The sequence below is a fragment of the Vespula vulgaris genome, chromosome 11 (genome assembly GCF_905475345.1).
Source record: "Vespula vulgaris chromosome 11, iyVesVulg1.1, whole genome shotgun sequence".
Lineage (NCBI taxonomy): Eukaryota > Metazoa > Arthropoda > Insecta > Hymenoptera > Vespidae > Vespula > Vespula vulgaris.
The window spans coordinates 6,953,542-6,965,784 of NC_066596.1; the positions used below are offsets into that span (position 1 = coordinate 6,953,542).

Genomic DNA, 12,243 nt, shown 5'->3' on the forward strand with positions numbered 1-12,243 from the left:
TGCTGCCATCTTACATACGTTTCGTCAAACTCTTAAATATTTTTACCGACTCGATATACTGTCGGTATGAAAGTTTCCATTTCTTGTGCTCTACTTTATCAACGATTAATTTAACTAATTCATAAAACAGAGTCTTTCATATTTACCGATAAGGTAGGAATCGTTCAAACGAAGCTCCCGCAGTACGTTGCCGCGTAAATCAAACGACGAACCAAGTACGAATATATATATAGTTTTGATTTTTATTCATTCATCCTCACCTTCCTTCCCGTTATATTTTATTTCTCTTATATTCGTGATCACACTCGATCGGAATGACGATACATAGGAAAGATAAAACATAACTTCATTAAACATTATAATAAAATACGAATGATCGTACGATGCAGGCAACACGGGGGTAAAATCATTTGCTAAATATTTCCTCTCTGTTTATTTTAAATTTCTTGGAATGCCTTGTCCCCCAATCGACGTCGCATTTATAATAATGAATATTTAAATATCTATAAATCTTGATTCATTCAATTTTGTCTACAACATAAATAAAATATATTATAACAAGAAAGATACATCGATACGTTTTGTCTAAAAGATCTACGACGATACTCACGTAATTAATCAACAACTTCCTTTCATTGAATAGGAATTTCTTCGAAATCAGGATGACTGGAGATACGACGATTTTCCGGATTGGCCATCCTTTTAAGCACGTAATCGGGTATACTTTTTTCCGCAAGATTTTGAGTACCAGGTAGAATCGCGCGTATCTGAGTTCTTTCTTTTAAATTTTGATTGCCTGGTAAACTATCTGTTTCGATAACGTAAAGACGAGATATCGGTAACGCTTTCTCATTTAAATTCGTCGAACCGGGAAGACGAGCTTCGACGACTTCGGTGTCATCGTCCGCGTCATTACCTAGCGTGCGGAATTCACGATCCGTGAGCGGCTCGTACGGAGCAGCGATCGTTCCGTAAACGCCAAGAAACAGTATAATTATCTGCGAACATAAAATAAAATAATCATAAAACCAAAGTAGCTATAAAATCACAAAAAAAAAACATGTATAACTATTAATGGGACGAAAAAAAGAAATCGAATGAGAAAAAAAAAGAAAGATAAAAAATGATCTTATTTGACCCGTTTTTATCAAAAATGAAAGAGATATTCGCTAAATATTTTCTGACAGATATCTTTCGCTTGACAGAAATCTAGAAAGTCTGAAATATCTCAAATCACATCTACACCCACGCTGACTATTATAATATAATAAATTCTTTAGCATTCCAGTTGACCCAAATGACGCATTTCCAAATAAAAGACGGGCCATCATTTTCTTACCGACAATTTTTTTATATCGCCGATATAAACGTAAGAAAAATTATAATTTTTGCCTCGCGAAAGAACACTTACGAAAACTTGGCACACACGTACGCGTACACGTAAATGCATACATTCGTGCTTAATAAATCGAATTTTATCTCCTTTTTTAACCGATCTTGACCCTAACTAGCCATGAGATAAAACAACGACACTCTTTGAAAAAATTGATCTCAAAAAAAAAAAAGAAACAAAGATAATTAAGTAAAAGACGAATTTTTTCATTTGGAAATGGAGAAGACATTGTTATCTTCTATTTTTCTCTCTTTTTCGCTCGTCGTCGAAGAACGTAACACACACACACACACACACAGATCTATTCACTTTTGGTTTTAACTATTCAATCTCACTCCGAAATAATTATATACGTCGAAATCTGGATTCCTTGAGAATCTCTTACCTCGATCATGTTCGTTCGAAGCTTCGAGTCCAACTATCCTCGGCGAATGGCACGATGACACTTTTATATGGATATACGTATACGAGTATGTATATACACAAGCAACACCACCGGCACTGGTCTTACAACATGGATCAACGTTTTATTTTGATGAGTCAAGCGGTTTCTCTCGATGAGTCTTTCCACGGCTCTTCGACGAGATTTCTTCTCCAAATCGTTTTTCTTACGACTTATATCGGACTTAATTGGCAACCACTTCCATTCAACGCCCCCGTAATTAATTCGATAAGTTCTTCCATTTCACTGTTATCTTACTTTGACATTTTTTTTTTTTTTTGTATTTTTCTTTCAACTTTTCTATCTCCAACAAATACAGCTACTCTACTAGATCGACGCTTTTTATGCTAATGCGTTTTAAACAACGAAAAATCTATTCGGTCGAATTTTAATCGGAATTTAATCGACGAATGAAACAATATAGTAACTACAATTTCGTTGAAACGATATAACAGTGACTATTACTTACTTACGAAAATATATATATATATATATACGTGGCGACCATATTTTATTTATCGGAAATAATGCACGCAGCGTTACATTCGTGCACAGAGCGATCGTGTCACACGTGTTAGTACTATTATATTTATAACGATAGTACATCCATCGCGTTAGGTTTCAGAAATTCCCACGTATGTGTGTGCGTGTGTGATACGTCTTAACGTTTTCGAGCGACGACGTGCCGCAGCCGATCCTTTGTGCTTTTTGTTCCTTATAATGCTTCGTATATATTCGTAATTTTAATCAAATAACAAAGAGTTGACGACGCGATCGATCGTCAGTTACAATCGGTACTCGAGACCCGGAGGACGGAGGAAAAAAAGAGACTAAGAGTAATTAATTAATTACTACTTAACGTATTAGGTAAAACGTATTTCGTTGTTTTCTTAAAAACGTGCCAATTCGTCAAAACTCGTGCGTTTTTTTTATTTTTCGTTCAAGTTATTCTTTTCCTCTTTCTTTTTTTTTCTTAATTGTCACAAATCGATATATTTATACAGATTGTTTTCGCTTATTCCGATCGCACTTTCATACCGCATATCGTTTAGGCGTATGCATTTTAAGAAGGTATCTTACATCGACGAGTCAAGGCTACACATAGAAAGAAGAACGAACGCATACCAAACGTACGAAATTATAACTCGTTGATAAATAAATGCTCGAGAGGGTATGGCGAATTGAATACAATACCTGATGAACGATATCGTCGTCGGCTTAAATTTGCGTTTAAATTTATAGTCCCCACGTGCGATGAGTCTTAGCGATCTTTTTAACGATAAGTATGTACGTATGTACGTACGTATGCATTTTATACTTTTGAAATATAAATCGGTAAGTCGGAATCTTACACACGTTCGATCGAACCGAGAGAGAGAGAGAGAGAGAGAGAGAGACAGAAAGAGAATATTACAACTTGCTTCTATTTTCAAATAGTCGAAGCTAAATATAAAATATAGTCAAGCCCGAATTAGCAAGGAGATATCGATCGACGACTTCGTTTACGGTACATCGACCGATTATTGGGGGTTGTTTCGTGACTCGTATAGAAAAAGAGAGAGAGAGAGAGAGAATGAAACTCGTATTAAACATAGAAGACAATCTCTCCCAATGACGTCGCGTCGCGATCTGCGTAACAGTTCGATCGAATTTCTAATACCGAGATACATATGTACCTACGTATGTATATACGTATGTATGTACGTATGTATGTTTGTACGTACATCTCGACGTTGAAAATCTTATCGACTGTTTCCAAGGATATAAATATTGTTTCGCGAAAAGAAATAAATTTAATGGACCGTGGCGTCCAACGGTTGTTTGTCTATTTGTCGAAAGTCAAACGGCGCTCACGGTTTATTGAACGATAGTAGCTGATGCGCGTCATTGCGTGCCTGCAAAATTATCCTTCTCACGAAATTCGATCGAATCTGTTTCGTTCCAGAGACACGTGCAAAAGAACGTACAACTTACATGCATACAGACATATATACATACGTGCATACATACATAGATAAGCGATACAAGAAAGAAAAAGAGAAAGAAGGTTCGACCTAACATTTTTTTTTGAAAACAATTTCTTCTCCCATAGAAACTCCATTCGTCGTCTTCTTCGATCTTTTCGATGGTAGGAAGAATGAAAGAAGATGACGTCATTCGTCTATAATATACTGTCGTTTGAACGGTGACGTCACGCAACCCTCTTTTCTATCTTTCTATCTTTTTTCTCCCTCTTTCTCTTTTTTTCTTCTACCACGTTTTTTTCCACGTTTCTTTCCACTTCGATACCTACCCGGCGCCTATGCAAATTATCGACCCTACCCTCGGCATTGAACGAATCTCTAGTAGACATCAATGACGTCATTATTATATCCTTCGAACGGTACATACATACGTGCATACGTGCATATCGCGTCCTCGTCCTTCTATTCACGCTCGTTGCATCACTCGTCGGTCCTGAAAATGTCAATGTTTCATTGTAATCGATGTTCGTTGTATGGAGGTGTAAAGAAAAAGAGAGAGAGAGAGAGACGGACAATCAGAGCGTGTTATGTGTAGGCGCTATGAACTTGGCAATAGAACGGTGTGGTGTCTTTACCCAAGGATAAATTCGTATCTAACAAATCGTTCTAAAAGAAAAAGAAGAAAAAAAGAGAAAACAAACGAACAAACAAACAAAAAAAGAAAAATTAAAGCACGGATAAAAAAATGTTTAGACCAACGCTTCGATATCTCTTTGTAAAATCTTCCGATCGATATGACAACGCTTACATGTATACCTATCTAGATATGTACATATATAGGGACGCGTTTGCTTTACTTACTACGGCAAGGGGTCAAACGAAAATAAATGGAGAAAACGAATGATTAATTTTCGATTCGAAACGAACGTGCTCGTGCTATAACGTCAAATTCTATTCGTCGAAAGAGAGAAACTCGATTCGCTTTAATCTCGTTCTAGGATCGTTATTTAAATTATATTCCTGGATATCCATCTGGCGCGAGAAGTACGATTTTAGATCGGCCGAAAGCATCGCTAGGCGAACTTGCCGAACAGGTTCCAGATCTATTAATAGATAGTTAATTCTATATGGTTTATGAACTTGTTCTAGGAGCGCGACGAGTCGATGTACCGTCGTTGTCTCTCTATGGTCGTACGAAAAAGAGTAAGGTGAATCTTTTGTGTGCGTGTGCGTGTATGAGGAATTTTATATATATGAATGTTATATACGTATACGCATGATTTGTGTGTGTAGACGTATTATTTATACAGATAGATAGGTGTATATCGTATACATATATAGTTAGCAGCAACGTAGCGGCTTTCCCGGCAAACTCCTCGGCGGACTGCCAACGAGTTTCAGTCCGATTGTCAAAGCGGTTTCTTTGTTGACCGTCTTTAACTCTCTCGACCGACCAATCGACCGACCAACCACTTTCATTCTCTGTCGAACAAATCTCTATATCTATGTATACGTATGTACGTGTCACTTATTCGTGCAATCGCGTCATTTAAATGTTTCGAAACAGATGACGTTCTTATGGAAAAAGAATTTTCTTAAAGCAAAATCAAACGATAAGAATCTTCTTTAATATATCAATTCGGCTTCCCGATGTTTCGTTCTAAAAATTAGTTTCTTTTTTGTCTTCTTTCGAAAAAGATATATATATATATATATATATATATATATATATCCTACACTATACATTTTTTAACTTGGGGGATAAAATAATACGAGTATTTCGAACGAGTCGCAAAAGTACGCGAATAATTCGTATTACCATTTTCTATTTCAGTCCGACGCATTAATCACGAATTCATTCAATTATCCAAGTTTACTTCGTCGGGGTGAACTATAATTATTTACCGGAAAGATTCGACTTCTCTCCGCGCTCATAGTATCGTCTCGGCTGCCTCCGGCTTCGGTTATATAAAAAGACAACGTTGCACCACTTCAATATTAGAAACGCGTGAAAATGCAAATCCCATAACGCCAACGTACCATTAAGTTAATGACACCAGAGCCGTTTGCATTTATAGAGTTCGATTTTCTTCCAAATTCGTCCGAGACCAGACGAAAGAGGAGTTCTTCCATTATCGTTTTTCACTGAACGCAAACTTTCAGAATTTATAATTAATACGAACGACGAGTTACGAAGGAACGAATCCTATTATAATTCCGTTTTATATAATCAAATGTGGAAAGTCAATTCTAGAGAGTATATTGGAGAAACTCCAGAAACTTATACGCACGTACACAAGTATTCTACGGATAGGTATCAAAAAATCAAAACAAACAACGCCTTAAATCAAAACAAAATCTTGGTTGTACCATTCCGCCCGATCAGTAGAGAGGAGATATACGCGTATCGTGCGTGTAGAATATCCATCTCGGAATCCTCTTAAGAAAGATAACATCTTTTCTCGCGTTTTCTATTGCAACAGAAATTGAATCGATCGTTCGATCGTTTTCTTTCTCTCTCTCTCTCTCTCTCTCTCTCTCTGTCTGTCTGTCTGTCTGTCTCTCTCTTTCTGTCTCTCTCTCTTTTAATCTCTCATTTTCTCTCTTTCTCTCTTTTTACGTCTTGTCTTTGCCGCGCGGGCACGCGAGGAAGTGATAACAAGAAAACCGCTGACGTACGTTCGGTAAGTCTAAAATAAGCATACGCATTGGTATATACGATAATTTATTAGGGGTAACAGCGATATCTGTCTGTAGAATTGGAGAATGATTTCTCGCATCTGATATTTTTACCAATGTATTTTCGACCAGGTGGCCTAATAAAAGAAGAATTACAACTATCGGTACGGAGATGCGATCAAAAGCTCCGAAAAGCGTGCGAGAATTTGTTTTCGCTTGCTCCGAAGAAGCAATTCATTCTCTCTCTCTCTCTCTCTCTCTCTCTCTCTCTCTCTCTCTCTCTCTCTCTCTCTGTCTGTCTGTCTGTCTATCTGCCACCCACCTTCGACAGGAGACAAAACTTTCCCCACTGGCAAAATATATCTTCCTCGAAATCCTGAACTTTCCTTTATCTTCGCAGAAATCATCTGTAAATCAACGAAATGGCAAGGCCTGCTAGCGAGGAACAACATTTTGTCGAAATGCTTAATTATATAAGCGACAAGAGCGAGACGCCCTTAAACGTTAAAACGTCTATTGAGAATTGTTCCGCGAAGGACGATGGTTCTTTTATTGAGAACAATGTTTTGGAGGACGACGACTCATCGATAATCTCCAATGCTTCGTACTGCTCTTACTCTTCAGACTCCTCGTTCATCTCTTATTTTATCCAATTGGAAAATGAATCTTCTTTCTCAGAGTTGGACGATACCGAGGGTAAGTCGTGCTCTTTTCATTTGAAACCTCGGATCATTTTCTAAGATTGACATTTGTCTGTTCTCATTGTTAGAACGAAATAATTGTTCTAAGAAAATGCGTGACGTCGACGAAGCGTAGGTAAAGTCGTGACGTTAATAAGTAAACGGAAATCGATGCTTGATGGTTGGCCGTGTCCGTGATACGTGTAAAAGAGAATCATTTTAACATTGCCTGTGCCGTTCAAACGAGAAAGAAATGAGGAACGACGATAAAGAAAAACGATATAATACCTACGCCTCGTCGCAATCTCTCTAAAGTCCCGTAATATTAATGATCCTTACGTAATCGAAGTTACGTAAGAGAAAGTGGTCTTTTTTCTTTTTTCTCGCGTTATCTTTATTTATCCTCGTCCTCTCCTCCCATTTTTCTACGAATTTCCAATCGTTTCAAATAATTTCTCGCGCCCACGTTTCTCGAATCACGTAAACGAGAATCCATACCCGTTACCACTACTCTTCGATGTTTATTCTAAAAGATTTGAAAGAATAGAAAATTTTTATTTCCCTTCCCCTCTCCCACCTCCAAGATTATAATCTTACATTTATAAGGAGAATACTTTTTCCTTTCTTTTTCTTTTTTTTTTCTTCTTAACAGACGATATCGATAATTACTTGGATAAGAGCGACGATTCGTTGGACAGCTGGTGCATGATTCCATCCAACAGCGATTACGTTAATACAAGCAGCAGCGACGAAGGGAACACTAACTCTTATCTCAGCGATAGTTCGAGTCCGGAAAGTTTCTTCTTCTTGGATTCGACGTCCACGTCTGGAAACGATTCGAGTATCGTGTCGTCGGACGACGAATACTTCTACGATTAACATTTTGTTTGTTGAAAGAGTGATCAAGTTGAAATATTTTTTTTTTGTCAAATATTGTTTAATATTACGTTTCTATTTTAATCGTATTAAATAATCTATCGTTTCATCTCATTTTTCTTTCTTTTCTTCTTTCTTTTCTTTTTGTATTTTTCTTCCAACTTAATATCGTGCGCGAGAGAAAATATCCATTTGTTTTTATCCTCTAATAAATTTGATTACGCGTGAGAGAATCGCTCGTTACGATGTTTTCAATGTTAAACTACGCGAAAAATTTTTCCTCTCTTGTCTGACCTTCAATAAACAATTTCCAAAAGGCGATCTTCAAACTCTCGACATCTAAACAATAATCAACGGCAGAGGTCGAACCAATCGTAGAAAGAAGTTTTCGTTTAACAGGATGAATTTATTCGTGCTACGTATCTCGCGTTGTATAAGCGATATCAACACGAGCTGGACTTTGATAGCTTCTTAAATCGATCTTGAGTAAAAAAAAAAGAAAGAGAAAAAGAAAAAGAAAGAAAAAAAAAAGACCGTTCGACTCTTCCATCCTTTCTTTTTGTCTTTCGATAACGCGTCCAAACATTTGGCCCCTGGCTGTTACTACTTATTTATTCCTTGCGAATAAACAGGATATTTTAAAAAATAAACGTCCCTTGATGCAACGATACGATACGATACTACACGTTGTTGAGGTAAGCAAGCAAAAAAATACGTTTTCTTTTCTTTTCTTTTTTTTCTGTCTTTCTTCTACGTTTCTTCGTTTCTTCTTTTTTCTTCTTCGTCTTCATCAACTCGTTTTGAAAGCGATACGTGCTTTATTATTTATGTTTGAAACTTTCTGTTTTCGATGATCTTTTCATTCGGAAAGTAAGAAGAGGAAGAGAAAGAGAGTGAAAGAGAGAGGGATACAGATAGAGATAGAAATAGAAATAGAAATAGAAATAGAGAGAGAGTTTCGAAGAAAACACGTTTAACCTTTCCCATCGAACAAATACTTATTTGTAACCGAATCGTGTTAGACAATCGTTATCCTTCGGTCCGTTCGTTTCACAGTGGAATATAGCGAGAGAATGAGCACAAAATCACAAAGGAAAATTGGTAAATTTATGGTCGACAAGAATCGAGGGAGACTTTTGTGAAAATAAAAAAAAAATTAATGTTGATAATAAGACCCATTTGGCCGTAGGTTTATACGTTTAATTTAAATAAATTCACAGATGCCGTGGATCGCGTAAGAATCGGTTGGATCATAAATCTTATATTAAACCATAAAACTCAAGAAGAAATCGCAAAGGATATTGCCGATGGTATTCTTAACTTCGAGGAAATCGAAGAAATGTTCCCATGGAGATACGTACAGGAACTACGCCGAGGCAATCTCGAATCCACGCAAAACTTTTTGTACCGGTTTACACAAATATCAGGTAATTAAATAAATTTGTTAAAGTCTTTTATCCGGTTGGTTCCACTCATTCCGTAGATAGAATTTTACGTGTTCTTCTTTTCTATCTTTATCGTTTTCACTTTTCTCCGTTCGCAGACGATCGAATGAAAGTAATTCTGGACAAATTTTTGCGTCAAAAGAGTCGAAATGAAATTATCAAATTGATCAGCGATCACGCTCTTAAACTCGACAAACTCCAGGTATCCTATCTTTGGAAATATGTGATAGAAAATAAGGAAAATGTCAATTCCGAGGCGACACCGAGCACTTCGTTGATGAGTCCTAACGAACACATCGTCATTGAGAGCAGAGAATCGTCTAATACGGGGACGAAAAAGAAACAGACGACGAAGAAAAGCGATACGAAAGAAACGAAGAAGAGCAAAAAGAAGGAGACGAAGAAAAGCGACGAGGAAGAGACGAAGAAAAGCGGTAAGGAAGAGGCAGAAAAGAAAGTGGAAAAGACGAAGAAAGTTCGTACTGTAACGAAGAAAGTGGCAGACGTCGAGTCGAAAAACGTGAAACGAGTGGATAGTAACGTTGATGATAGAAATGAAATCGAAGAAGCGATCGAAGAGAACAACTCGGCGAAAGGGGATCTCGGATACGTGGAAAAAGCTTCGATCGATCTCGGTGTATCTACGAATCAAGAATCGCAACAGGAAGGATTAAAGGAATTATCGGAGACTTGTCAAGGAGATCGCTCGAAGGACGAAAAATCGACCGGAGCTAAAAAGAAAATTAGCAAAAAAGTCAGCAAGAAAAATACAAAGGCAAGTATGGAAAAAATAAGTGAACGTGACTCGAAAGATATGAATTTTCCTATTGAAGGTACCTCCTCAACGAACGAAGAACAACGAGTCGAGGAAAATAATAAATCGGAAAGTAACCAAAACGTGATTGAAAAAGAAGAGGCCAGTTTCGCGAAGACAAACGATAGTATTATTTCTTTGGAAATAAGGGACGACGAAAGGTTCGAGGAGGATTTGCAAAAATCTCGATCAAACGAGACTGTAAATATTTCATCTTTAATTGGGGAAGAGCAGGAAATATGCGATAATCAAAACCAGAAGGATCGTGACGTTCAAGAATATGATCTCAATATTCAGCTCGATGCGAGCACTCCAAAGAAATTGGATAACGATGGTAATATAATTCAAGTGAAAGAAGAACTCGAGGACGAGCGTTTCTTCAATGAAATCGATTATTCTACTAACAACGATCTAGAGAAGGATGCGGATTCGGAAAAGAATTTTAATAAAACGTCGCAAGTGATAAACGATGAAGAAGTTTCAAATTTGGGAAATCCGGTAAAATCGATAATCGTAAAACCAGAAAACGTTACTAGATCGCCCGGAAGCTCTAAGCCGGCAAAGCACAATCCTTCTTTCTTCGAAGCAAAATCGAAAGTTAAACAATCGAAACATAAAAAACGTAAGAAAAGAATCATCCTACTCGTACCTAATACTTTTTGTCAAAGTGAGATTCGTTTCATTTTTTGTATGTTTTTCAATGTTATAGAAACCGACAGATCGTTGGAGCGACAAAAGCAGAGCAAACGTAAGCGATTAAAAGAAAAAGAGCTACGAAAATGTGAAAAGAAAATTCAAAATACCATGGAGGGATTAAAAGATCAGATAAATAAGCTGGTGAAAGACATAAGATATCTCGGAGGTAAACTTTTGTAAATTTCTTCGTTTTTTTTTTTTCCTAGTAATGCACTGATTAAAATTTCTTTTTTATTTTTGTCCTAAAAGAAAATAGATCTTCCTCTTCTACCGACGACAGTTCCGAAAAGGAGTCATCGAGCTCCTCTGACGAATATATTTCCGAAGAGGAGTATTCCGGCTCCTCCGGAGACGATTACTACACTTCCGAAGAGGAGTCCTCGTACGAATTATCCTCGGAGTCTTCCTCAAAACTTGTCTTAGAAACTTCCGAGGAATGTTCCTGTCCATCCTGCATGTCATCAAAATATAATTCTTCGACGTCCAACTCGGACTCGGAATACACGATCTGTTCCTGTTCAAATCATTACAGTTCTACGGAAAGTGATGATTCTTAACCCTTTTGAATGCTTTTACAAAAATTGATCTAGAAATATGAAATCATTTTTAATTGCATTTTTATCAATTTATCAATGACATTCGATATATTTATGTTCGCGCTAAATGTCTTATCTCGTTGCTATTATATGTAAAAATAATGAATTTTTAGATTTGAATCATTAGAATAATCTCAAAGTTATCGTACGTTCCAGTTAATCTATAATTTATTTATCCGTAATTTATTTTTATTCGTGATAATAATCACGGCTTGTAAATGAATGAATTTTATATTTGAAATTCCGCGAAAGGCTCTTCAAACATGTAACGTTATCGTTCTAATTTCCACGAATGTATCACTGTATTAATAATGAAACAAATAAATTATTCCCAATCCTTTCGTCATAGCCGTCAGTTTTATTTCCTTTTCCAATAATCGATCATTCTACGTCGAAGGTCGTAACAGGTTTGATCTGTCGAAACGATGAGAAAGTTTCCCAATTAAATTTTTTTGTTCCTTTTTTCTTTTTTTTTTTTTTTACGAAAGAACTCGTATCTCGTATCTCAAGGAAATTGCATATTTAGATAAAGGAAGAAGATAGGAGAAACGAGATAACTGTCACGAGTCGATTTTTGGGCTCGACGTAAATACAGGTTGCGTCAGACACGAGATAGCGTTTCACGGAATGCCCAGAGGCAATATTATAATTATGTTTT

At 36.8% G+C, this 12,243-nt stretch overlaps 2 protein-coding genes across 4 annotated transcripts; one reads left to right on the forward strand and one right to left on the reverse strand.

The window, feature by feature from the left end:
- Window positions 1-222: 222 nt before the first annotated feature.
- Window positions 223-6,930, reverse strand: LOC127067481 (uncharacterized). 2 transcript variants are annotated; one of them, XM_051002449.1, is made up of 4 exons: window positions 6,801-6,930; window positions 4,231-4,292; window positions 611-998; window positions 223-531 (listed from the first exon to the last, which is right to left on the reverse strand). In XM_051002449.1, the coding sequence occupies exons 1-3, from the start codon at window positions 6,928-6,930 to the stop codon at window positions 633-635; spliced, it is 558 nt and encodes a 185-aa protein (XP_050858406.1). In that variant the 3' UTR covers window positions 223-531; window positions 611-632. The 2 variants fall into 2 exon arrangements, with proteins under 2 accessions (XP_050858406.1, XP_050858407.1); XM_051002450.1 differs by lacking the exons at window positions 4,231-4,292; window positions 6,801-6,930 and adding an exon at window positions 1,779-2,069.
- A 1,645-nt stretch (window positions 6,931-8,575) lies between these two features.
- Window positions 8,576-11,946, forward strand: LOC127067448 (serine-rich adhesin for platelets-like). Of its 2 annotated transcripts, none has more exons than XM_051002354.1 (5): window positions 8,576-8,729; window positions 9,255-9,461; window positions 9,578-10,915; window positions 11,003-11,155; window positions 11,239-11,926. In XM_051002354.1, the coding sequence occupies exons 2-5, from the start codon at window positions 9,374-9,376 to the stop codon at window positions 11,544-11,546; spliced, it is 1,887 nt and encodes a 628-aa protein (XP_050858311.1). In that variant the 5' UTR covers window positions 8,576-8,729; window positions 9,255-9,373; the 3' UTR covers window positions 11,547-11,926. The 2 variants fall into 2 exon arrangements, with proteins under 2 accessions (XP_050858311.1, XP_050858310.1); XM_051002353.1 differs by lacking the exon at window positions 8,576-8,729 and adding an exon at window positions 8,769-9,135 and having other exon boundaries at window positions 11,239-11,946.
- The last annotated feature ends 297 nt before the right edge of the window (window positions 11,947-12,243 follow it).